Raw genomic sequence first — 27,083 nt, forward strand, 5'->3', positions numbered from 1 at the left:
CATACATTCCCGTAGCGTCAGTGCATTTCCCTGTTGAAGCCGAGCGTCCATTGACTTCAATGGGGCTGCTCTGAACAGTTTTTTTCAGTGCTCCGAAAATAGACGGTCATTGGATAAATGCTGTGATTATGTCCCGCCCACGGACGCTCAGCGTCTCTGGGGGTGAATGAGGAGTGGGCTGGCCCGGACTCCGGGCTTCCGCATGATGATTGGAGGATCTGTCGAAAGACTGCATCTCTTTTTGATTGACAGTGAATCTGTACTATAAGAAGTCACTGAAGCTATTTCGCGCTCAGTCCCATCGCGGATTTCTCAAGTGTAGTCGAAAGACAAACTGCTGCAACCTATTTCTTTATATTTGTTTGGCGAAATTGCAAGCAATTTGCATAAAACATTTCACACAATTATACACCACATTCCTTGTTTCAGTTTTACCAAGTTTAATATATTTTGTTTTAGAGCGTTCGTTCGTTCGTTCGTTCATTCATTCATTCATTCATACAGTAGGCTAGGCTAGCGTCGTACGGGTGAAACTGCGCACGATGGCAGACGGTGCTAATATTGTCGACCTGATTTTGGCGAAGCCATTTGAAAGTCTTCCTTACGAGGAAAAAATTAGAATTAAACAGCAGGGCAGATCAACACCTAAGATTGATTTAGTGCAAAAAATAGGGTAAATAAGTTTATAATGTAGGCCGAAAATGAGCTTCCCCTCTTTGAAAGACCAGCAGCCGCCACTGCAGTGCAGGTGACGCGGCTGTAAATACCTAAAGAATTGAAAACTGGGGATCCCAAAATGTTGAACCATATTTTCAAAGGATCTCAACACTCCACTCTCATATAGGTTACCGAGTGTAGTAACCCCCCTCACAATCCAGTCAGACCAGCAGAAAGGGGACTTATTAATACAGAATTTTGGGGTCAGTCACATGATCGAAGCAACATTGAAATAAATTAAATTGTTATCAGAAGAGCTATAGCCCCAATTAAATCCCACCTGATCTCTATTTATAAGAGATGTCATAACTTTACTTAATCAGTTAGCCAATATGTTTGACAATATTTTAACGTCTATCTAATTCAGGGAAATTGAACGTTAACTCTTACTCTCCTTTTTAAGAATCAGACTGATCTGGGCTTGTGTCGTGATTGGCGGAAGCTTTCCTTTCTTTAATGATTCCGTATGAAATTCTAACAAAAGTGGAGCCAGTTCTGTAGCATAAGATCTAAAAAATGCAGCTGCAAAGCCGTCTGGCCCCGGAGACTTGCCTGTAGGCAGGGCCTTAATTACCTTGTTAAGCTCCTCCAAGGTTATCTCAGAATCAAGATAATTTTTGTGCTCAGTCGTCAGTTTAGGAAGATCTAATGGTTCCACAAAGTTTCTAATATCTTCATCAGTAGACGAATATGTGGAACTATAGAGACCAAGATAAAATACTTTAAAAGCATTATTAATATCAATGGCAGAGGTAAATATTTCACCACCAGCAGATTTCCGTTCAGGGAATGGTAGAAAAAGACTCTCTCTGCTTTATATATCTAGCCAAAAGCTTCCCTGCTTTGTCCCCCGACTCAAAGTATGACCGTCTTGCCCTGAATAGCCAAAACTCCACCTTCCGTGACTAAATGGTATTATATCTGTATTTCAATTGGGTCAATTCTCTGAGGCCATTAGCCATCATTCGGTACTTCAGCACTGGCTCTGCATTTTTAATATTCCCTTCCAACTCCATGAGTTCTTGTGCTTTGGATTTTTTGGTGAATGAGGCAAACTGTATGATCCAACCCCTATGAACCGCCTTAATTGCCTCCCAAGCCACACACACAGAGGATACTGAGGACCAGTTGGTCTCCATATAAACATTGATTTCAGCCTTTAACATTTGTTGGAAATGAGGATTTTACAAAAGGGATCTATTAAAGCGCCAACTATATGATTTATTTTTCTCCTTATGTGGCAACACCTCTAAACTCACCAGAGCCTGATCTGAGACAAAATAAATTCAAATTGAGCAATCAACAACAGAAGAAATGAGGGACTTAGATATATATGGACTGGAGAAAAAATGTATTGTCCCTACCAGATGGGTTCAAAAGTCTCCAAATATCTGTAAGACCAAGATTTTTACATATCCTGTGAAGCTAGGGGGCTTGCAAACTTTTGCTTCACTATGATTAAAGATTGAGTCCATCAAAAGATTAAAGTGTCCTCCCAATATTATATCATGAGGGGTGCCAGCGGCTTGCAACATACCTTCAAGATCTATTAAAAAGCCCTGATCATCAACGTTAGGTGCATAAATATTCACAAAAATAAGTCTTTGAATTTCAGCTAAAACAAATATGACTCTTCCTGAATTGTTGATGTTTACTTATCAGTGGAATGACTCCCCTGCTCTTACTCGAGCCAGCACTATAAAAACCCTATATCTGTTATGATGAGCAGGAAGGCAGACGAGGGGCGAGGATCTAAGTGCAGGGTTAGCTTTATTGAAAGGGTTGAAAACTAAACAAACAAAACCAAAACAAAGGAAACACCCGCAATGGGAAAACAATTGGTCCACGGGGGACAAAACTGAAACAAAAACACGAACACAACGGAGAAACACGGAACTAGGGAAACACGGCGGAACAGGCACGGAGCAAACATGGAAACATCAACATTCAACAAACGACAAGGAGTGGAGAACAAACAGGGTTTATATACACAGACACAGGAGGATCACAAACGACAAACAGGTGCGAACAATGACACAATGATGGCAGTGATGAGATACGGGAATTGTGGGAAGTGTAGTTTTTAGACAAAGACAAGTGAAACACGGGGCAGACAACAAGGGAATCGTGACAATATCTTTCCAAATTTTTCAGCTTCCTGTGGGGAATTGTGAATTTTTTGAAGAAATAGTATATATAAAAAAAGATTATGTGTCAAAAACAGCATTATAAAGATCACATTCCAACATTAGTGCAAAAGTCAAACCTCGAACAAACAAGAACCAAACAAACGGAATGAAAAAAATGTGCACATTAACCCTGTGCATGACAGTGGCAACTGGCGTCCATCCCTCCAAACTCAAACAGTCCATGCATGCCTACAAGAACCTCCGTGACAACTTTGCCATCAGATTGCTAAAGTCTGGTGAGTCTATACAAATTTTGTGAGACAGAATTACACAACAAAAGATGATCTATAAAACAAATTCCATCTTATAGGCAGAATAAACACAAATGTAACGGTTACCCTGTCTTGTCTCACTGTTGCCCTTTGTTTGTAATTTTGTCACTTTTGTTATTCCTTAGTTTTCACTTTTGTCACCCTTGTACCTCCATAGTCTTGTTTTCCCTCGTGTTCACTGTTCATTGTTTTCACCTGCCCTTGTTAATTTGCCTTTGGTTTCTGTTAATCACCTTGTCACCTAGTTTGTGTTCTGTTTGTTCATTGGCCCCTTTTTCCCATGTTTTTGTATTTATATCCTGGTTTTTGGTTTAGTCCTTGTCTGTCGTTGAATGCTGTTGTAGTCGTAGTTTGTGCTCAGCCTCCCATGCCTGTGTTCCAGTTCCTGTGTTTTTGTTTTCATTTGCCCATCGTGGTAGTTTTGTTTATTCATGCCTGTTTGTTTCCTTTAATCAATAAACCCGCATTTGGATCCTCATCCCTTGTCTGACTCCGACCTCATTCGTTACAACAAAGAGCATGTAGCTTCATTCATATAACTGTCCTAAAGGTGTATTATTCTACAAAATAAACGCTAGCCGCTAGGTGGAACCAGCACAAAAAGAGCGCAGAATCTTCAAACAGTCAAGTGGATGTTCGGTGAACCGGCCCAACTGGCGGCAACATGAGCACCACAACAGCGACCCACTCACTCTAATGACTTTATGAAGGACATCGCTTGCTGTGGGCATGTGAATGTTTTACAGCCATCCTTAGCATATGTTCTCAGTTTGGCCTTGAATATCAGTGCAATAGCAACATTCCGTTGATGTAAAAGTTTCTTGCATTCCATGAATTGATCAAGTTTCACTCTTGACAAGTTTGCAAAGTCTGGTAACAAGAAAATGATGTGGTTCTTCCAAAAAAGCCTTCCTTTACTCCTCGCCACAGGTAACACAAGATCTTTCACCAGAATTGATCAGGGCCTGTCTCCCTCAGTGGATCGCCGAGCCGGAACATGCTAATACATGCTTATACAATTCAGTACTTGCTCATACCACTCAAAGCATCTTAGGCATTTAACACATGCTTAAACACTCACAGTATTTTATCCATTTATGCATTTACTTATTTTTAACCAGGCTTTAATGACATGTATAAAAGTTTAAAACAAAAGTCTCATTACATATGTTCACTTAATTGGAAACCACTCAGGGCTATAAAACATTCAATAAGATATCATTCATTTTTTATTTACATACCCAGTTCTTACACGTGTGCACAGAATGTGGTCAAATTCCACATATGCAATCGATATGCATCCTTCAAAAATTATCAATAACAAACACTCAATTTTAACATACAACTCTTCTGAATACATATTTAATGCTTTTTGTAAGCATTTTGTGTAGAAATGTTATATTTACCCAAGTCATTCTCAAAAGATGAACAAAACTGGGAGCTCTCTTGCACAATGTCTCTTCTCATGTCTCTAATATGAGAGAGTGCCTGTTGTGTTTGTGTAAGACTCAATAACCACACCGTGTAGCTCTGTTCATGTTGTGTTTACTGAACTGTCGCAAAAACATAACATTTGTTGACCCTTGTCGTAAATCACTGCCGTAAGCCTTAAAGGCACCGTAACCTGTCACTTGCAGTGCATAACATAACTGAGTCCAACAGGAAACAATACTGAACGTTTTCAGACATAACAGTGCCGGAAAGCAGATATCACAAAACTCTGGTTCTTAAAGGGGCCACGTCCAATTTCTGACTAGTTAAATTACATGAAAATTCTCCAATTTGCTACATATAAATTAATAAATTAATACATTTTAATGAAAATTTGTGTCCTTTTATATTTTATTTATTTTGTGGTAGCCTATTATGTGGTTATTGCATTATGTAAGCAATAAGGCATTCAGTGCTCCATATTGTGAATATAGTCACAGCTGAAGGGGTTTCAGGTACTTCACAAACTCTTGACTATATTCATAATATAGCATGGCCCTGTACCTGATTGCTTAAGAAAAAAATCAATGAGGATTGATGTTACTGACATGTCACCATTTTTTATTGGGTTGTTGATCGGATTTGATTTTAGAGTGAATAACATTATAGTGCAGTTTGTTCATCATACAAATAAATTATATTTCTTCAGAAGAATTGGAACATGATGCACAAATCTCATGGACTACTTTTATGACAGTGTTTGTGTGCTTTTTAAGCTTTAATGTGAGTCACTACCAACTGCTAATGTATAGAAATCAGCGATCAGCGCAGAAGAAAAATAGTCATACAGGTTTGGCAGAATTTTCATTCTTGGGTGAACTATCCCTATAACTCATAATGAACCGAAAGGGAACAGAAAGCACAATTAGTGCACTTTCATGCAGCTGTGTGAGTTTTCTGTGCTCCGGTGGGAAGTCAGGTGGTCCGTGAAGTCTTTGCAGGCTGAATCATGGGGTTGCTGGGATATGATCAGGAGGAGACATGCAGGAAATGAGTTGATGCTTTCATGCCCCTCAAACCAAAATTATAGAAGCGCCCTCCTTGCTTACGCAGGGTGTGTTCAAAGAGAACAGAACTAATAAAAAAAACAGAGAGTATTGCCTGTGACTCAAGATCAACATTTGTGTTCTCTTCTGGTAAGTCTCTCTGTTGTTTTTAATCACACAGCTGCAATGTTTAAAGAATACAAGTGTGAAGACAATCATAAAGCATATAGCTTTGTTAAGCATTTCATTGAGCCCAGCAGTTGACAGCTGGAATGCCCCTGTTCCCCACCCTGATACTTATGCTCAATTATCACAACTTCATTTAATTGGCCCAATAAAACAATCCAGCTGCATAAACATATAACAAAGGGTGTGAGATTTAGAGTAGGGATTTCTCCCTTGCCATGGATACGGCCGTCTGTCAACTCAAATGAATCATTTCACACTGCGATAGAGCAGTTTAGAGGTGGCTAAAGGAGAGCGCAGCTCCATGGGACCTTGCTGGGACAACGTGTTGCTTTCTTATGCATCCATCACGGTGAACGACCCTCTTCCCAAATGGCTGTCACGTAGACTTTGTGCTACCCCATTTGGGTGCTTTCAAGGATGGTTTTACTGTTGATCTGCCCATGTGGGGTGTGAGGATAGGGGCTTAATTTTGAGGTGATATGGGGGAGGGTTCCTGGAAGCAGTGATAGAACAATACAATGAACTGGTCATTTCAATAGTTGTGAAGAAGATTTGCTAAATTTCAAATCTATTTCTACATTGTACACATGTTTTTTTTCCAAAGCAAATTGCCATTGGTGATAAATAATTTTTTTGAGAGAATCTAACATTCCTCTCCTTACGTGTAAATGAAATAAGGTAATTATATTAACCATATGTTATAAAGAGGATCTTTATGTAATGCTATAACAAAACTCAAAGAGCCTAACAAAAACACAATTACTCAGATCTCACACTTCTCACAGAGTTCAAGAGTATTGCTGTCTCTTGAGAGGAGCAATTACACATTTTGGACATATTTCTCTGTTCTGCTCAATGTCCATCTCCAATCTATGCTGAGTGTTTGATGCTTTTACACATGTTGTGGCTTACTGACCCACCAGCCATCCAATCAGAGCTGATTAGTTTTAAAACTACCCAGAAAGCTTGTTTCCAACTTCATCAGGCTGGAAACCATCGTCTGTATTGCAGGCATGATTTTGAACTTCTCCGCTTAACGAGGGCAAAAGAGCTGTATTTGAAATAGAGCAGGGTTGTGTCCTAATCACACAGGCACATGTGCATGTTATTTCATGTTAATAAACAATAAACTAAAAAATATAGATATGATGCCTCCTCAGGGTACTGAACTAAAATAAAAGCAGTCCATGGGCCTATTTACAAGCAAATAATAGGAACAGCGTTTTTGGTCAGGTCAGACTGTCACACCAAAATCTTGGCAAAATCAATCAAGTTGTTTTCAAACCAGACCTCCTAAATGTGATAAAAAATTCTCCCTCATGGACAAGCCTGTCTGTCATCTTTAAAGTGAGAATGTGATGAGGAAAGACATGAATGAAGAGAGTGAACGGTGAGAGAAGACTTTTGGTATGGAGAGTTTACACAGCTTAGAGAGCTGACCTAGCATAATTCACTTTGAAATTATTTTCATCATTCAGAGGAAAAAAATAACTATTTACGACCCTGGTGGTGATACAGGAATAGGTTCAAGAATCAAGCCCCTTTACATCTGTGTCCAATCCCAGGCTAATTCTATCATCACCTGTTTCCATGTGCTTTACGATCATCTGGACCACATTAAAAAACACACACAAGGTGCTTTTTTATCGCTGTGTGTGTGTGTACATGTTATTACTATATATATATTACCCCACAAGTATGCTAAAACCTGAAATCACCTACATTGTGGGGCCCACCCAGCGATCCCCACGAGGAAAATGGTTTATTAAACATACTAGCTATTTTTTTTTTAAATGTAAAAATGCAAAAAGGGTTGTGTGAGGGTTAGGTTGTGGATATATGGAAGTCTATGGAGAGTACCCACAACTGTATCAAAACAAGTGTGTGTGTGTGTGTGTGTGTGTGCGTGCGTGCGTGCGTGCGCGCGCACGCACATGTACTGGCACATACTTAAACTTTTGGCTTGCTTTCCTCAAATAAGCTAAAACAACAATTAAGTTCTAAGTACTCAACAAAATGTACTAATTTTAAAAAACAATGCACTTAATTTTTGAGAAACCAGACTCCTTGGGGATTTAGAAATGAACCCTTAAGAGCTTGTCTGAATTTATAGCTTTGTGAACTGCAGCTATTATAACAAAAAACAACATCAGTGACAACAATCATGATTGTAATTTAGCTTCCTGTATCTCTAGTGATCACAGTGATTTAGTTTTTATTATGTTCCCAAAGTTTCAAGCGTTTTGCACACAAACATGCAGTGCTAATAGTAATTCATATAAATTCCATAACTTACAATTTCATGAATATGCTTAAACAAAAAAACAGCTACTAATCACGTGTTGGCCCGTGAATCACTTGTTATTAATACATCTGTTTCCTGAATCCTGATTTTAATTTCACATCAGGCAGAGCAGGTGCCCTTATTGTCTGTGTACTTTTAGTGTAAAATATGCCTTTGGGAGAACAAAACAGCTGCATCACATTTTTAACAGTGGTACATCGACTGCCCAGAGTTTGGGAAGTGCTCTGTTAGGACCTATTTTTCTCTCCCCAAAACAGACTGGAATCTCTTTATCCATTTCTGTTCCTCCCATGAACAGCAGCTGTGCAGCTTGTAGCTGGGAACTAAGCACATCGTGTCTGGTCAGTAGGGACCTCAGCTCCAGCCCTCCCATGTGCATGTTATTTCATGTTAAAAAACAAGGAAGCTATAATGTCATGAAATTGTGGCCGTATTATTGTTGATTGAGGTTTGCAGTGTGATGTCAGAGGAACTAGCTAACTCCCAACTAAGGGAGCAGAGGTCCAGCTGAAGTTGGCTAAATCCCAGAATTCTTTAAGTATATTTCTTTTTTCTACCCAATCATTTTTTCTTGCTAATTAGTTTTGCTACAAAGGGAAGAGATGCTTAGAAATGGCAGATGATTAGGTTAGGGCTGAGCTACCTGCAGTCACATTGGGTTTTAAGACATATGTGACATTTTTAGCTTTTTCTCTTCCTGATCTATTAGTGTTTTCAAGTAGAGGAATTCTTGAAAGATGGATTACTTCTAAAGAATAAAGTCTGGGAACAAATCTGTCATACAAAGCCACAATACAGTAACTACACAACACTGAAACCAAGATAAATTGTTTGGATTGTCTACAATGTTTACTCTGTTTTCTCTAAATCTGATCATAAGTGAGCCAAACCTGTCTATCACAGGACAGATCATAGTCTAAAAGACCTGATTTTGGTCACTCAATTTGGATAACACACCTTGCGATTGTTACCTTAAATGGTTAGTTCACCCAAAAATGAAAATGATCCCATAATTTACTCACCCTCAAGCCATACTAGTTGTAAATTACTTTCTTCTTTCAGCCAAACACAATCTGAGTTATTTAAAAAAATATCCTGGCTCTTCCAAGCTTTATAATGGGAGTGAATGGTACCTTAGATTTTGAAGCCCAAAAAAGCTCATCCAACCATCCATCCAAAAAGTAATCCATACGGCTCCAGGGTGTTAATAAAGGCCTTCTGAAGCAAAGCGATGTAAGAAAATGATCCATATTTATAACTTTATAAACTACAATCACTGGATTCCGGTAATGGCCGATCGCGCGTTCACAAGAGAATTGAGTTCCGGCGTATGACGTAGGCGTAGTGTAAGCTCCGGTGAGAAGTGATGAACGTGGAAGTGCAGAGGATAGAGGAATCCAGTGAATGCACAGACGCCTGTTACTGGAAGCCAGTGATTATAGTTTATAAAGTTATAAGTATGGATATTTTTTCTGACAAAAATGCATCGCTTTGCTTCAGAAGGACTTTATTAACCTCCTGGAGCCGTATGGATTACTTTTTTGATGGATGGATGATGCGCTTTTTTGGGCTTCAAAATCTAAGGTACCATTCACTCCCATTATAAAGCTTCGAAGAGCCAGGATATTTTTTTATAAATCTCCGATTGTGTTTGGCTGAAAGAAGAAAGTCTTATACCTCTAGGATGGCTTGAGGGTGAGAAGATTATGGGATAATTTTCATTTTTGGGTGAACAAAACCTTTAAGGAAATGATTCTGCCTGATCTAACCCTAAAAAGGTGTTTGGTTGGTATAGCCTACTTTATTCAGGTTGATTCAGTGATGTTAAACATAATTTAATTTAGATTTTACCACATGAAGCACATTTTCAGTATGGTAACTGCAGGGCAGAAACAAGTTTTCAGAATCTTCAGAAAGAACACAGGAAAATTATTTTGCTCAGAGCTTGCAAGAATTAATAGCTCAGTTGTATTTGAGAATCAACATAGTCTCAGAGGTTTCTCCAAAAATGATTTTGGTGAAATGCAAATAGATACAAACAGGGCAATTATTGTTAGACCATAAGAATGAATTCATTCTGAAATATCTGACTCTGGATCACAGATATTGAAGTTTTAGTAATGCAGTTTGTGGCATTATGACATTTCTTCTGAAACTCTAGAGGAGATGCATGTGAGATAATGGCAGTCTTTTGCTTAGGAGAAAAATGAAAAGCAGGAGATTTAAACAAAAGTGATCTACTGCTGCTGGTGTGTGTTTGTGTTTTTGTGTGTGTTTTTGTCCTGCAGGCCATCAGCCAGTTCACAGTTCTTTGGTTCCCACCAGCTTAGCTTTGTCTGCTTATCTTGATGAAGACAAATTAACACATTCTAGGGTGTAATGGTGCAATTTCATTTTAGAACATCCATTTCATCTCCATTTATACATGAGACACATTAGTTTTAATAACTATTTGGCAAAATATGGAAAATCCATACATATTTAGAGAAGATTCATTTGATTGGAAACGTATGCCAGAGCCTGTTTAAGAGATCATTGCATGTTTAATCCATCCTCAGGTTCAGAGGATGTGAAAGTTAAATGGATATATTTGGCTGTAAATCCTTTGAAAGAGCATAGGCTAATGATCAGTGAATGATACTTATCAGCCTCCATAAGTGCTTTATCTAATAAATGTATTACTCTGAGGAGAGATATTGGAATTCAGATTATGATGGATGTGTCGCCATTTAACCTTGGGCAGAGTCCAAGATGGTTGAAATCAGTTGATGCGTCAAGAACCCCAAAGGAAGGAGGAGGGATCACTGAGCTTATTTTTACTTTGAAAAATGGTTTGGTAGAACTTGATTTAACTCCGTATGATCAGCACCTCATTATGCATAAAAAAAATTGTTAAATCTTTGGAGAACATGGCGATTCTTTCATATGTGCAAACATTAATATTCATTTTAATCAACTATGTCTTACTGAATATTTTTTTGGAAAAGGAAGTAAATACCTACAAGTCATAAAAATGTAAATACCACACTCATTTAATGAAGTCTATAATAACACTATTTATTTATTTATCATGTTTTTATAACTACATAGCATGTGTGCAGCTATTATACACTACTGTCATGTAGAAATATCTGTGTGAACTTGGTACACATTAATCATATGAGACTCCAGAGAATTATAAATACAATCCGACAGACTCCTAAGGAGGGAAAGGGTCAATGACATCGTGCAACAATGTCAAACAGATTGAACAATATTTTTCAACTGCATTCCCTCAACATTTTATTCTTTCCTGATTGGTTCACAGGTGATGTCTTAGACAAATTCCAGGTGAGGCAAAAAGTTTTTGTTTTTATTCATAGCCATATAATGCTAAGCAATAAGGAAAAGTCACATCAAAACATTTGAATTAGAATCAAGAAAAGCTTTCGCCATTCTGGTCTTGCATACCAGAGCTGTGTAACAAAAACAACTCTTTTCATCATTCTTGTTGGACTGAAGATATCGATTGGCAAGAGGCTGCTGGGAAAATCCATTGTGACTGTTTCTTTGAGAATGCAACTTCTAAGGAATTTGCACTACTGGGTGCTTCTTTTATCTAGATAACTCCACATTTCTGAAGATCTTTTACCAAACAACTTGTTCTATCTCTGACTCAGTCTTTTATCACCCTGGTTGATATAAGAATAAATACTCATAGTCATCTGAAAACTCTGATGCACTGATCTGTAACATCAGAAGCAGAACAATTTCAGAATCAAAATGAATCTTACAAATGCAAGTTCAGAGACTATTTCTGGAAGGGGAAGTCATACGTGAATATGTTTATTTTTTTACCAATATGTTTTTTTTTCTTGTCAAAGTCAGGTAAGATCATAATGTTGTAACAAGTAAATTTGAACTTGATTAAAAATTGATACTGAACACCACTTTTGATTTTTTGAAAACTGATTTCAAGAAAGTACTTTAATTAAAACATTTTAGTGAAGAAATCATTCTATAGCTTAACTTCTATATTCATAGTACATAATAATTATTTAAATCTGACAATATATGGGTATCAGTGAGGAATTATTTGTCAAAAATGAACACCACAGATTTTTTTCTTTTTTGTTGTTGAGGTAAATCATTTTTGTTTACATTGGTCAAGACATCGACAAAGTTATACATTGTAAAAACATTAAAACAATGAAAAGAATAAAACACAAAAGCAATTACATAAATTTTAGAATTAATACTCATTCAAAGACAAAAATCTGTTTTCTTTTTTCTGAGATTCAGTGGTCTTAGTACAAACTAATATGCCTGCTAGAATTATACCCAGTGGAAAGGTAAATTAATGATGAGGTTTGAGAATTCCATCCCTCTCTATTCAGAGACATCAGAGCTTCTCTAGCAATGTGGTTTGTAAAAACACAAGTCATGCAGGAGACGAAGTCGAGTCATCAGAGAGAGCAGTCGCAGTCTGTTAGTGTCTGCACATTGCAGGTGCAGTGGGCAAAAGCGTAGCCCTCCTTCACCGTGACCCCGAGTGCTTTAGTATGGTTAGAGGAGTCGACGAAAGGAGGCCACGACTGGAATGGGTGTAGGAAGTTAATGGCAGCGTAGGAGATGGAAACTGCTAGTAGAGCTAACGGAGATGGTTGGGTAGTCCATGATAACAGCCCATGAGAATGCAGCAGAAGAGGTGCTCCCATGCAGAAGTGATGGATGGTTACGGTGTGTGCAGTTTTACCACTATAGACAACCAAAGGATGATGGCTAGTGGTTAACTTCAGAGGAAGACTTATCTCTGCTAGGAGCACACAGGTTTGTGCTTTAAGAGTTCTTCCCTGATATCTTCATCGTAATGGTTTTCAACTCTGTATACTCCTTCAGTCCATATTCACCCCTAAAAAAAGGAAAACACCCATTGTCAGTGTGAACAGCAGGGAACTGTAAGCAAACATGATCATGATATTATATCATTGATAAGCACTTACAGTTCACGACCATTTCCAGACATTTTGAAACCTCCAAAGGGACACTGGCAGCTCAGGGCATTATAGCAGTTAATCCTGCACACAAAATTACATTTCACAATTTCAGTGATTTCAGGTGATCATCTGTGTTCAGCAATTGCTTTTGGGTACTTGAATAACATATAACGTGCAAGTAAGGGCAACTGGTGGACTTTGTGGTGCCCTCCTAGGGTAAGATGGTGCCCCCCCTAGGGAGTTGGTGTCCTGCGCAGGCTGCGTAATCTTTTTATAGGGAGTGGTGGCACTGCGGTTCAGTTTACAAATCAAGAAAAGTTATTATTATTATTATTATAAGACATATGCAATTTAAAATGTAGCACTGTTATTAAAAGTGCGATAAGGTCCATCAGAGATATACTGGGATCAGAGATATTTAGACTATGATCTGTCCTGTAAAAATCAGCATAGAACAGGGCAATGGTGACACCAAATGTAAATATTAGCTAATAATTAGCTTTGCAGAAAATATGGATTTTATATGTTGGAAATTTTAAATATGGAATAATGTTAGATTGTCTCTGTCTCTCAAACATACTGTCACTGATTACATATATTTAAAATAAAATACATTTTAAATTAAAGCTGTATTTTCTAAAATAATATTGTCTCTGATTAGCCTTTGTTTAAATATTATTTTCAAAAATAAATATTTAGTGGTAGTGCATGTTATCCAGTTAAATAATGTCCCTTCTTATAGGCCTACTGAAATTATATTTGACATAGCATAGCATCATTATACATATTCAGCATTATACAGAGTATAGTAGATTAATATGGCACCATCATTCATTTCAGGACTCACAACCGCATTTTTGGCAAATCTGCGCTGAACTAGTTGTCATTCACGTCGTTCAATGCGAGAGAGCCACGCTGTACTGTACCAGAGACTATTTAGCAGAGATGGGCCACTTCTATTTGTGAATGTGAGAAATTGGAACACCCAATGGTAGCCTAAGGTCTACAGATGTAGAAAGGAAATCCCGCCTGACTGGTAAAAGAGCCAATCACCTGTCAATCTGTCAATCAACTCGACAACATGCATGCAAATTAGCGCTATACAAGCCAATCATTTTTTTTTTTTTTTTGCGTAATATAAGGTAAAGAAGCACATTTTATGATATTGGTGTTGTCAGATTTTACTGCAGAGTTAAGAAATATGTCCTTTGATCATAATCTTGACCAACCGTTAGGAGATTTCATTCTTTTCCCATTCAAGTTGATAGGAGCTGAACTGCCATTACTGGAAAAAGCCTCCCGTGATCATACCAAAGATGGCCGACAGTGGACGGACATGCTAGAAAGGCTTTGACTGAACATGCTTGTGTCTCGTGCGTTTCAAAACTCACGGAGACGGAGATATTATTATATGCTTGTCATCCGAAGACTCAGCCACTGTTTTCCACTGGCTGCTCACAGGCTCGAGTCGCACGACACAAAAGTTGTGCTCTGCACTCGGTTATAAAGCATTCAAAGCTGCTGTCGGTTAATAATTATTTGATAAATGAACTTGCGCCTGGATTGGACTTGTTTATTTAATAATGCGGCATCAATTGTGATTAGACAGGCCGGTGTTAAGGCGTAGGACTTTGCGCATATTGGATACAGACACTTGTAACATAAAATTAATAAAATAAAAAACAAATAACAGTCCAATCTCCATGATGCGTATCATCAAATTTTGAACTGCGATGTATCGTGCCACGATACACCGTTACACCCCCAATAAGCAATGACGTTGAGACAACCAGTGACCGACTATTCTGGAAGTTTGGGAAAATGTTTTTGCCATATTGAAGTCACACATATCACCCAATGATATTTGGAATCTACACAAAACAAGTTGATATCAGTTGTTTTGCATTTGATTTTGCATGGGTTTCTTTTAATGTGTAATATAGCTTACCAAATGGTGCCAGCCTGCACAGCTGCAGAGACAGTCATTGCCTTGTTGAGATCTTTGGTGAAGACGGCCGCTACCAGCCCGTATTCTGTGTTGTTGGCTCTCTCAATCACTTCTTCAATCGTCTTAAACTTCATAATCTGCTGAACTGGCCCAAATATCTACAACAAATTGCAGTGTGCGACATCCAAAAATAGGTTTATTATTCAGACACTATGTTAGCTAAAAAAAAGCTTAATTTGTCAACCATTCCATGATGCTCTATTGGTACAAAAACAATAAGTCTTATTAAGTATAACAATGTCAGTGATACTGTTACAGTATGTCATGAATGTCACAGGTGGATTTACCTCTTCTTTGGCAATGCGCATGTGGTCCTGTACATTGGAGAAGACTGTGGGCTCGATATAAAAGCCTTTAGAAGAAACAGCTTTGCCGCCACACTCTAATTTAGCACCCTCAGTAATGCCACTCTGAATCAGCTCCAGCACACGACTCTGCTGCTCTGCACTGATCTAGTAGTCAAACTTAGACAATTCAATTCTCTAAATTTGAATGACAGAATCCTTAGTCTTTATTTACTGGGATTATCATCAGACTTTTAATAATGAACTGGACATGTAACACAGATTGTTTATTTCTTTATATATAAAAATATAAAAATTTTAATTATTTAATTACATTTAATAATTATTCAAACAATTTAATATTTTAAATAATTGATTTAAGAATTTTGTCTCTTCATGTTTTAAAGCCTTTCTTCTTTCTTAATTGTGATAGAAATAAAAATAAAAAAATTCCCGAAATTATTAATTAAATGACATTTTAATTATATATATATATATATATAAATTAAATATAAATTAATTCATAATATAAATAAATTGCATATAATCTTACCTGAGGTCCCTGCTCAGTCATTGGGTCAAAAGGGTTTCCCACCGTCCTTCTCTGAGCTCTCTCAACACTCCTGTGCACAAACTCATTATAAATGGGCTCCTCCACAAAGATACGGGAGCCAGCCGTGCAGCACTGTCCACTATTAAAAAACACACCCTGATGGGCCTGCTCCACTGCCAGATCCACTGAAAGACACATAGACAAACCACATCAATAAACAGCTGCCAGCCATACACTACACATGGTGCAAAAGCATTATTACTTAAAGGTGTGAAACACTGGGATTACGTGAAAATGTTGATCATATGTAATTTATGTAATTTTATTGTAGAAAAAAATCTAAGCCCAAAACAACAGGTTATAGATAAATCAGGAATATATGCCCTAAATACCAATAATCCTTTCAAAGTAATTTAGTAATAGACTTGGGGCCATAAGTTTATTGTTAAGCAGTTGTGGTTCATGTGTGCATGTGCATCTGCGTGGGATATTGGACACCTGGGAAAAAGGATGGACTGCCAGGCTGTGGCATGTGAAGGGTTAATGGAGCTACTAGATTTACGGTTGTGGTGTAATACGTCCGGGCAGGGCCCATTCAGCTGATTTACGGGGGGCATGCTCACGGCTGCTTAAAGCATTTAAATGTTTGGTGAGCTTCTTAAAAGCACGAAGGAACATTCATCACGTGATAATCAAGGATTTGGGGAGTGAGATAATCTCATTTGCATGTATATGGACCACTCCAAAACATAAGGTACTGTATAAAGTAAAAATGTCTTTGATGTCATCAACAAGTGACAGAGAAGCTCTTTGGAGTAGCACCTGTGCACAAACTGTTGCGCCAGGACAACAGGAGAGCTGCCATAAAACAGTGCCTGAATACTTACAATCGGCATCTGCAAAAATTATGTTGGGACTTTTTCCCCCGAGCTCTAGCGTGACTCTCTTCAGATTGCTCTTTCCTGCTGCTTCTTGGATGAGCTTGCCTACCTGTGGAGAGAGAGAGAGGAGAGCTGTTTTAATCACTGGGAGACCCTGGGCACCAGTGAGGAGACATACTAAATCTCAACATCAGTGGGATGCTGTCATTAATAAATCCTGCTGCACAGTGAGCTCCTAGACAAGGCAAGCACCACCACTACCAGGCATCACATCTTAAATATCTATTAGTGCTCACAGTGGCAGCCAGGGAGAATGGAATGCCCCGCTTACATGGAACAGTATCTGTTGGTTAATCGAGAACAGGAAGAGCTGACCACAGGCTTGCAAAGGATACTCAATATGGTTTGGGGCCACAAAATAACAGTGAAACAAGACCTTTATAAAGCATTTATTGCCTTTGTGTTGCATAAATGAAAGCATATGTATGTAAGTGTGCAGTATGCAGTGAAACGAATTATTGGTGTGTGAAGTCTACAGTTTAATAATTCCATGTCGTTTGCAGCTCTTCCAAACTGGATTTCACACTTGTCTCCACCTAAAGTTTCTCATTAGTGGTGTCCATGAGGACTGGCTCTGGTCTTACATGCTCTTTAGGGCTAGAGAAAAGAGTCTTGCTGTTCACAGCCAGCTCAGCACTCAGAGAGGCTGGTGAGCAGCACTCCTAACCACAAACAAACCTTTGTAAAACTTTTCCTTTCCATCAAACATACCGACAGTGAATATTTTCTTTTATCTGTTTTCCATCAGATTGCAGCGAGATAAGTGGAGAGGAGAGAACACAGTGGGAAAACAACCCTGCTTATTTCCCTCTGACACCCTTGCTCAGTGGAAAAATGGCATCCTCGTATTTCACACAAACTATGTGATACGTTAGAATTCTTCCTCTCATAGATGCTTTATGTTTCTGTGTTTGTCTGTTGTAATGAGCAGTATTCCATTGGCAAAATTGTCATACCCCTTAGATTTTGGAGACGAGTGGATTTTGAATGCAATTTCCCCCAAAAATGTTGTATCTTTGATTATTAGCTAGCACATTATTATAGGTAAAAGTTGTATCTTTTACAGGTCATTTACTTTTAAAAGAAATTTCATCATATACCCACACTCATGTCAAACTTATATGATTTTTTACCCCATGGAACACAAAAAGCTCTATTTCCAAAATTTCAAAGCTGCTTTATTCCATTAAGTGAAAATGTATTATAATTGTCAAGTTTAGCTTTAAACAAACAAACAAACAAAAAACATATATTAGGTTGAATTTTGAACTCAGGTCCCCTTGCTCAACAAAAACCACATTAAGGAACTACTAAAAAAATAGTATACATGTTGGCCCAGCCCGTTATAATAAAATAAAAATGCTTTAAATGTGCACAAGATGAAAAATGACATCACACTGAATTTTTGTCACAATGGACAGGTCTTACAGTGTCTCTTTAATACCCCTGAATCCTTCACTCCTTTAGGGAGATGCTCCCTTGTCACTCCAACCCCTAAGCCCAGTCCTTCTACGTACAAACACATGGTTAAAGTGATTCAGAGTCAGTGCATGTACACACTCATACATCATGAGAACTCTGCTGTCTAATCAAGTTCAGATTAGAGCACAGTAATATATGCAGCAGTGGTGCTGCAGGCCAGAAGAAGAGCAAATCCCTGTGTAGCCGCTTCCCGAGAACAGGATGGGTGATATGGTGGGGTGTATGGTGATGAGTTTCCTGTGAAAGTCACTCAGTGGAAGGGTGGGTGAAGGCAGGTGGGCTGGGACTATTTTCAGAGCGATGCTACATTCTGTCAGGAGTGCTAGCAAGGAGGAGGAGCAGAAAGCAGGAATGAGTGAACATAAATATATTTTAGTTCAAATCCAAGGCTTGCTGTGTGACTCCAGCCAGGTCTCCTAAGCAAGCACATTGCCCCTGTTTCTAGGGAGGATAGAGTCACATGGGGTAACCTCCTCATGGTCACTATAATGTGGTTCTATCTCTCAGTGGGGCGTGTGGTGAGTTGTGCGTGGATGCCGTGGAGAATAGCATAAAGCCTCCACATGCACTCTCCGTGGTAACACGCTCAACAAGCCACGTAATAAAATGCACGGATTGACAGTCTCAGATGCAGAGGCAACTGAGATTTGTCCTCCTCCACCTGGAGGGGAACCCAGAGACCAAGACAAAGTCTGAGATAGGATAGTTGATGGTTACATGGAACTGAACAGGCTTGCACACCAGGAACTCTATGGGCCCGTCGACTGTCACTGGGGACTGGATGGACTCATTGACAGCCTAAGGGAACTGGACAGACTCGTCGACAGCCTCGGGGAACTGGACAGGATCGTCGAAGGCCACGGGGAACTGGACAGACTCATCAATGGCCACAGGGAACTGGACTGGCTCATCAATGGCCATAGGGCACTGAACAAACTCGATGACCATGGGGAACTGCACAGGCTGTGCAGCGACCGCCATGGTCGGGAGTGTTGGCAGGGACTGGAAAATGGCCTCCGTGGCCAGGAACATTGGAAGGGATAGGAAACGGCCTCCGTGGCCAGGAGCACTGGCAGCAAGTGGGAAACGGCCTCTGTGGCCGGGAGCGAGAATAGCTGCCGCCTCCTGGTGGTCAACCATGGACTCAGGTGTGGAACTCCATCTCTTCCGAGTGATGGGAAGTGGAGCAGCAGCACACACCGTCGGTGAGGGGGCATCACTGTCCTTGGGCTGGGATGAAGAGAGAGAGCCTTCCGAGACACAGGCTAAGATAAAATAATCCCACTTTAAAGCCAATTTTATGGTCTCGGTAAGACTCCCTTCTTCACCCCCAACAGGAATACAAGACTTGATGGGCTCAACCAGGCCTGCCACAAAGAGATCACTGAGGCATTTCTGGTTGAAGCCCAAACCAGAGGCCAACAATAGAAATTCCAGCAAATACTCCCTCACTGGCTGGTTCCCCTGGTGGAGATTTGGCAGCTCTTTGGTGAACCACAGAATCAGAAAAAAATATCCTGCTGGGTCCATTAGTGGTCGAATCATTCTGTCAGGAGTGCTAACAGGAAGTAGGACCCAAATGCAGGAATGAATGAAAATACAAATATTTTATTAAACAGAAAATAAAGCAGGCAAAAACAAAACTCTCATGGGGGAGAGAAAACAAACTAAACCAGAATAAAAATAATAACAAGAACTGACCGGGAACAAGACTAGGCCAGACCAGCAACAGACGAACAGACAAAACAAAATGATTCAACAAACACAAGAGGAAGAAGGCACAACATATAAACTCAGCAAAAAAAGAAACGTCCTCTCACTTTCAACTGCTTTTATTTTCAGCAAATTGAACATGTGTAAATATTTCTATGAACATAAAAAGATTCAACAACTAAGACATAAACTGAACAAGTTTCACATACATGTGACTAACAGAAATGGAATAATGTGTCCCAGAACAAAGGGGGGGTCAAAATGAAAAGTAACAGTCAGTATCTGGTTTGGCCTCCAGCTGCATTATGTACTGCTCATGGACTGCACCAGATTTGCCGGTTCTTGCTGTAAGATGTTACCCCACTCTTCCATCAAGGCACTTGCAAGTTCCTGTATATTTCTGGGGGAATGGCCCTAACCCTCACCCTCTGATCCAACAGGTCCCAGATGTGCTCAATGGGATTGAGATCCAGGCTCTTCGTTGGTCATGGCAGAAAACTGACATTCCTGTCTTGCAGGAAACCACACACAGAACGAGCAGTATGGCTGGTGGCATTGTCATGCTGTAGGGTCATGTCAGGATGAGTCTGCAGGAAGGGTCCCACATGAGGGAGGATGTCTTCTCTGTAACGCACAGCATTGAGATTGCCTGCAATGACAACAAGATCAGTCCGATGATGATGTGACACACCGCCCCAGACCATGAAGGACCCTCCACCTCCAAATCGATCCCACTCCAGAGTACAGGCCTCTGTGTAACGCTCATTCCTTCAACGATAAATGCGAGTCTGACCATCACCCCTGGTGAGACAAAACCGCGACTCGTCAGTGAAGAGCACTTTTTGCCAGTCTGTCTGGTCCAGCAAAGGTGGGTTTGTGCCCATAAGCGACATTGTTTCCGGTGATGTCTGGGAAGGACCTGCCTTTCAACAGGCCCACAAGCCCTCAGTCCAGTCTCTCTCAGCCTATTGCAGACAGTCTGAGCACTGATAGAGGGATTGTGCATTCCTGGTGTAACTCGGGCAGTTGTTGTTGCCATCCTGTACCTGTCCTGCAGGTGTGATATTCAGATGTACTGATCCTGTGCAGGTGCTGTTACACATGGTCTGCCACTGCGAGGACAATCGGCTGTCCTTCCTGTCTACATGTAGAGCTGTCTAAGGCATCTCACAGTACGGACATTGTAATTTATTGCCCTGGCCGCATCTGCAGTCCTCATGACTCCATGCAGCATGCCTAAGGCACATTCACACAGAGGAGCAGGGACCCTGGGCATCTTTCTTTTGGTGTTTTTCAGAGTCAGTAGAAAGGTCTTTTTAGTGTACTAAGTTTTTATAACTGTGACCTTAATTGCCTACCGTCTGTAAGCTGTTAGTGTCTTAATCACCGGTTCACAGGTGCATGTACATTTAATTGTTTATGGTTCATTGAACAAGCATGGAAAACATTGTTTAAACCCTTTACAATAAAGATCTGTAAAGTTATTTGGATTTTTTTCCAATTTATCTTTAAAATAATGTGTCCTGGAAAAGGGATGTTTCTTTTTTGCTGAGTTTAGATGAAGACACATGAGGGACAGGTGCCGACAATCAACATGACAAGGACTAAACGAGGAGGCGTGGCAAGGGGCTGGTCAGAAGAGCACATGGCAGACAAAAAATACAACAGAGCCATGCACTCAAACACAAAACAGAATCTTATCAGCACATTAACATATAATAAGAAGGAGAGGGCTGTCAGACCGAGGTCGTGACACATTCATGTGAGGATATGTGTGGCATGTGCACATTTCCTTCCAAGGCTCAGTCACATTTTGATATGAAAGAAGGAAACAGTCATTACGGTCAACAAAATTACTGACAAATGAGCTAACTGTCATTTCTCACAAAAAAGAAACATCTGTTGCATTTCCAAAAAAATATTTTCAAGGGGATAAGCTGTACAAACAGCACTTCTATTTGCATTCTTATAAATAATGGAAATCTTGCATCCACACATGTTTATTGAGCTATCTAAATGTGGATATGCCATAGACTTCTATTGATTTTTTGTAAGGCTAATTCTAATTACTACAGACTTACACTGTTAAAAGAGTTATCTGCAATTGATACATTAAAGGTGCTGTAAGCAATTTTTTCATGGAAAGAATGCAAAACAATTCCCTACTCCCTGAAAGATATTAATGAAACAAGTGTCCTGAGATAACTCACTGGTCTCTGTGGCAGCTCTAGACTCTGTAAACTGCTAACAAATCTGTGTTCACGGGCCGTAGTCTCTGATGCTTTCTACCTGTCAATCATTTTTGCACCAAATTATAGAGGCTTAAATGAAATTTTTATGGCATGTTGCTCATAACAAATGTTAGTTGAGGGTGCTATTTTGATTGCTGGTGTTGGTCTCAATAATATCTTTGGAGGGCATGGCTAATCCAATGGTTCAGTTTGTGGAAATTCAAGAACAGCCAAAATCACTTACAGCACCTTTAAGGAGTTATTTTGACCTGGTATAACCATTAAAAATGTTGTTGGTGTAACCGAATGTATTCAGGTTGATTCAGTGATGTTAAATAACATTCTTTTTATTAAATCAAATCAGTTCATTTAGATGTTACCACATATTTTAGGTAACCTTTTTTAGTTCAAACCCCTAGCCTAACCCTCAAAGAAAAAGTGCTTGCATTTTAATAATAATAATAATAATACATTATTTAAATTATGTGTGGATCGGTTTTCCAAATGAGGACATTCCAAACTACAGTTTTGCTAAGTAAACACACACACACACACACACACACACACACACACACACACACACACACACACATTTTTTAATCAAGCTAATGTCATCATAAACCTTAGCACTATTTTAAACATCACCAAATCCACTTCAATCAATAACAAAACGCATGCTAAATGTGTAGGGAATGATCAAAACATACACTAAAATATTGAGATTTATGATATGCTGTATTTGAATAAAAAACTTAAAGGGTTCTAAGCAGTAAGGCTAGAAATAATCATTGTTTTAAAAAGCTGTCATAAGTTGTGTTGCTCTCAAATAGGCCTGCTGTAAAAATTCCGGTGCTCTGTGCCTAACATGGTGTGCCCCTCTTCAGTCATTCTCTTTCTAATACATTTATACAATTGCCTTCAAAGAGTTTTTTTTCCTCCAGGGCCACAGTGTAACTTTCTCATGTCTGCTGTATACAGCTGAATAGGAAGGGTAGTCTTTGCAAAGGACACTTATACAGCTATTTGTGTGTAAGGGAACTCAGGTGTCTCGTGGGGAAGGGGGCAACCAGTCTGGCATGATACAAATAGCCTTAACTTCTTCTGTTCTGAGTTCATGATAGACCACCTGTGGATTAATATCTCACCCTCACATCCATTGAAAACCTGTTTATTATAAGACATGTTTGAAAGCCAGGTGGTCCATTAATTATTTCCTTGTATAAGTGTGTGTGTAGTGTGACAGAACAGACAGTCCCCTCTGTATGGACCCTTTTCACAGACTTGCACAGTCTTTTTTAGCAGTGTAAAATGAGCATATTTTATATGCATAAAATACATAAATATATTTGATATACTTTGCATTGTGCGATGGGGTTTCAAATACAGTTGTTGGGGAGTGTCAGTAAATTTGTTATCTTTCTCTGTTCTGACTGCCATAATCCTCCACTCTCTATTTTTTTGTACTCTTTTGGAATGTAATTTTAATGTAATAGACAATAAATATGTCTGATTTTTTTTGTGTTTTTTTTTTTGGGTGTTGGAGCAAATGGGAATGCAAAAATAATATTAGCCACTATAGAATTTACCCCGCTTTAGTTCCAAACAAATAAATGTGGAAAGTGACAGTTCCCCCAAATATGTTGATTCTGTCATTATTTACGCACCCTCAAGTTGTTCAAAACCCATATGAGTTTCTTTCTTCCATAGAACACAAAAGGAGAGGTTAGCTATTATGTTATCCTCAGTCACCATTCACTTTTATTGCATCTTTTTTCCATACATTGTAAGTAAATGGTGACTGAGGCTAACCACTTTTGTGTTTCACGGAAGTAAGAAAGTCATACAGGTTTGGAACAACATGAAGGTAAGAGGTATTGAGGTATCTGATGACAGAATTTTCATTTTTGGATGAACTATCCCTTTGAAAGCAAAGTACAAGATGCACAGCTTCCTCAGAACTGTCATTGGAGTCCTCCACAGCCAGGATGCATAAACGTGCTAATCCCTGACTCATCCAGAGCTGGTTCTCTTCACACTGGCCACTATGTTACATGAGTGGAAAGGAGAATGAGGGACGCTGGTGTGATTCTTCCATTTGTCTGATAGGAACATTACCTCAGTCGATCCTGTGAATGCCACTTTGTCTATGCCCATGTGTGAAGCGATTGCGGCTCCCGCGGTTGGCCCGTAGCCTGGCAAAATATTGACGACTCCTGGTGGAAACCCAGCCTGTCAAAACAGTGTGAGAGGGAAAAACTTTAGATGAGAGTTGAGCCAAGAACACCACAGGCTGTGTAGGGGGATCCAGACCCACTCCGACATCCCTACAGGCCCTGTGGAAGAGAGGATGGACAGAACATCAAAAGGAAGAGAAGAAAGTAGGCCTCATAATCCAGAGAAAGTGAGAGGCAGAACAACAAATGTTTGAGTGCAATGGAGAACAACAAAGAATGAAAGAAAGAGAAAAGAACAATATGTCACGGTATCCCTCGTTTGCATGACCATGAGTAATGATGTTTGTGTTGTTTCACTTTGATCATTTTACTATTGTATTATGATTGTGATGTGGTCAGCATACACTGTAAAATGTGGTAACCAATTTTTACCTTAATGGCATGGGCGTTGCCCCACTATATTTTCCTAGTGCCCCCACTGTCGGATGGTGAAACGACAAAAATTGCATCCTTGTCCCTGACCCAGCTTAAAGGGATTGTTCACCCCAAAATGAAAATTCTGTCATCATATACTCACCCTCATGTTGTTCCAACAATGATGTGTCTTTTTTGCTAAGCAGAATGACAGTCTCAGTCACCGTTCACTTTTAGTGAATAGAAATAAGATACAATGAAAGTGAATGATGAGTGAGACTGTCATTCTGCCTAACATCTCCTTCTGTTTTCCACAAAAGACAGAAAGTAGGAAATGATGACAGAATTTTTATTTTTGGGTGAACTTGACCTTTTAGGACCTATTTTTTTTTTTAAATCTAACCCTTTAATTTAGTTTTGTTGGTGTAACTTAATGTATTCAGGTTAATGGACTACTTGCACAACTGCTTCCGCATTCTATGTAGTGCAGCTCAGGCATTTCCGGTTACAGCGTTCAGCGCCTTCATGCAGAGGTTTATTTATGGGATGGCAAATAATTTCTTTTTTAAGGCTGTTAGTTGATTAAAACAATAAATCCTGTTTTTGGCACTAACGTGATGTCTCAAATGTATATAAAGTGCTGCTGACAGGAAGCCATGGTTTATAGTTAAAAAGTACTTAAATATTTATCTTTTTCACACCAAAAATTATCATGTCACTTTAGAAGTCATTAATTGAACCATTGGAGTCATATGGATGATGTTTATGCTGACTGTCTTGAAGCTTCAAAGGTCTGATCACCATCAGCTTACTGACCTACTGAGTTGATGTATTTTTCTTGAAATATGTTCTGCTGAAGAAAGAAAGTCATATACACCTGGGATAACATGAGGGTGAGTAAATGATGAGAGCATTTTCATTTTTGGGTGAACTATCCCTTTAAGATGATCTGTGGATAAATGTCTGCTACAGGTCTCCGTGTGAGAAGAACCGAATAAATGCACTTGGAGTTTTTACCATTCATTGCTTTCTCAGATCGGCTCGGGCTGAATTAAAGCTTTGAAGACTGTTCTTCCACTGAATTTTGAAGAATCTGTACACAGTAATGTTCAGAATATTTCTTCTCCTGTCTCTTAAAATATCAGTACTTTAAAATCTTCTTCCGAATACTCATAGCGTTTCAGGAACTAGGCAACTACGGCACATGTAAACACATAAATGGAAACTAGCTGGCCCCATTATTCAAAGCAGAAGTACGTTATGAGGCTCAGTGCAAGTAGTCCATTCAGTGATGTTGTTTATAATTTTTTTTACTTGAATAAACCAGGTAAGCCAGTTAACCAGTTTAGATGTTAACACATTTGATGAAGCTCATTTTTAGGTTAACATTTTTTTAAAGTGTAGATTATCCTAGGTATGTTATTGCCGTTATTGGTTTGGCATAATGTCTTACATTTACATTTATGTATTTGGCAGATGCTTTTATCCAAAACGAATTACAATGCACTAATTACAGGGACAATCCCCCCGGAGCAACTTGGATTAAGTGTCTTGTTCAAGGACACAATGGTTGTGGCTGTGGGGAACGAACTTAACAGTTATGTGTTTTAGCCCACTAAGCCACCACCACTCCCACATCTTAATGCTTTCTTTTTGTCTTTTATGTCTCTTTGATCCCAATAATATTTTAATTGTGATGTGTATGTGTATATTACAATACTTTTGCTGTACCTCTTTGATCAGAGAACCAATATAGAGGCAGGTGAGAGGGGTCTGCTCAGCAGGTTTCATGACAACGGTGTTCCCACAGCACAGTGCTGGACCCAGTTTCCATGCTGTCATCACCAGTGGGAAGTTCCACTGTACAGACATAGGTCAGGAATTTATCCACATGTCCCCATATCTTTGCTTCTTAAGAACAAAACTCTTTGACTAATGATTTTAGACTCCAGCAATGCACATTCACACACTTATTCATAAACAAATTGTTTCTAAAACAGAGTCACACAATCGTCTTTATCACCTCAGCCCAACTGCATGCCTGTCATTCTTCTCTTCAATGGTCAATGACCTGCTAAAGGTATTTGGTGTGTTTGAAGCAAGTCAGTTCTCATATTTCTTCTCTTATACAGAGGTCTGTAATGGTGATGATAGATGC

At 39.2% G+C, this 27,083-nt stretch overlaps 1 protein-coding gene across 1 annotated transcript in view; it reads right to left on the reverse strand.

Annotated features, from left to right (window-relative positions):
* Window positions 1-11,205: 11,205 nt before the first annotated feature.
* The window catches only part of LOC127649938 (retinal dehydrogenase 2-like), a 30,720-nt gene continuing 14,842 nt past the window's right edge, over window positions 11,206-27,083 (reverse strand). The window contains exons 6-13 of the mRNA XM_052135109.1: window positions 26,657-26,785; window positions 24,453-24,566; window positions 16,858-16,960; window positions 15,971-16,155; window positions 15,421-15,585; window positions 15,074-15,231; window positions 13,132-13,206; window positions 11,206-13,040 (exon numbers count right to left, since the gene is read on the reverse strand). Coding sequence (XP_051991069.1) covers window positions 12,968-13,040; window positions 13,132-13,206; window positions 15,074-15,231; window positions 15,421-15,585; window positions 15,971-16,155; window positions 16,858-16,960; window positions 24,453-24,566; window positions 26,657-26,785 — 1,002 coding nt within the window. The 3' untranslated portion in view covers window positions 11,206-12,967. The remainder of the gene's footprint in view (window positions 13,041-13,131; window positions 13,207-15,073; window positions 15,232-15,420; window positions 15,586-15,970; window positions 16,156-16,857; window positions 16,961-24,452; window positions 24,567-26,656; window positions 26,786-27,083) is intronic.

This window comes from Xyrauchen texanus, chromosome 1, assembly GCF_025860055.1.
Source record: "Xyrauchen texanus isolate HMW12.3.18 chromosome 1, RBS_HiC_50CHRs, whole genome shotgun sequence".
In the NCBI taxonomy this organism is placed as follows: domain Eukaryota; kingdom Metazoa; phylum Chordata; class Actinopteri; order Cypriniformes; family Catostomidae; genus Xyrauchen; species Xyrauchen texanus.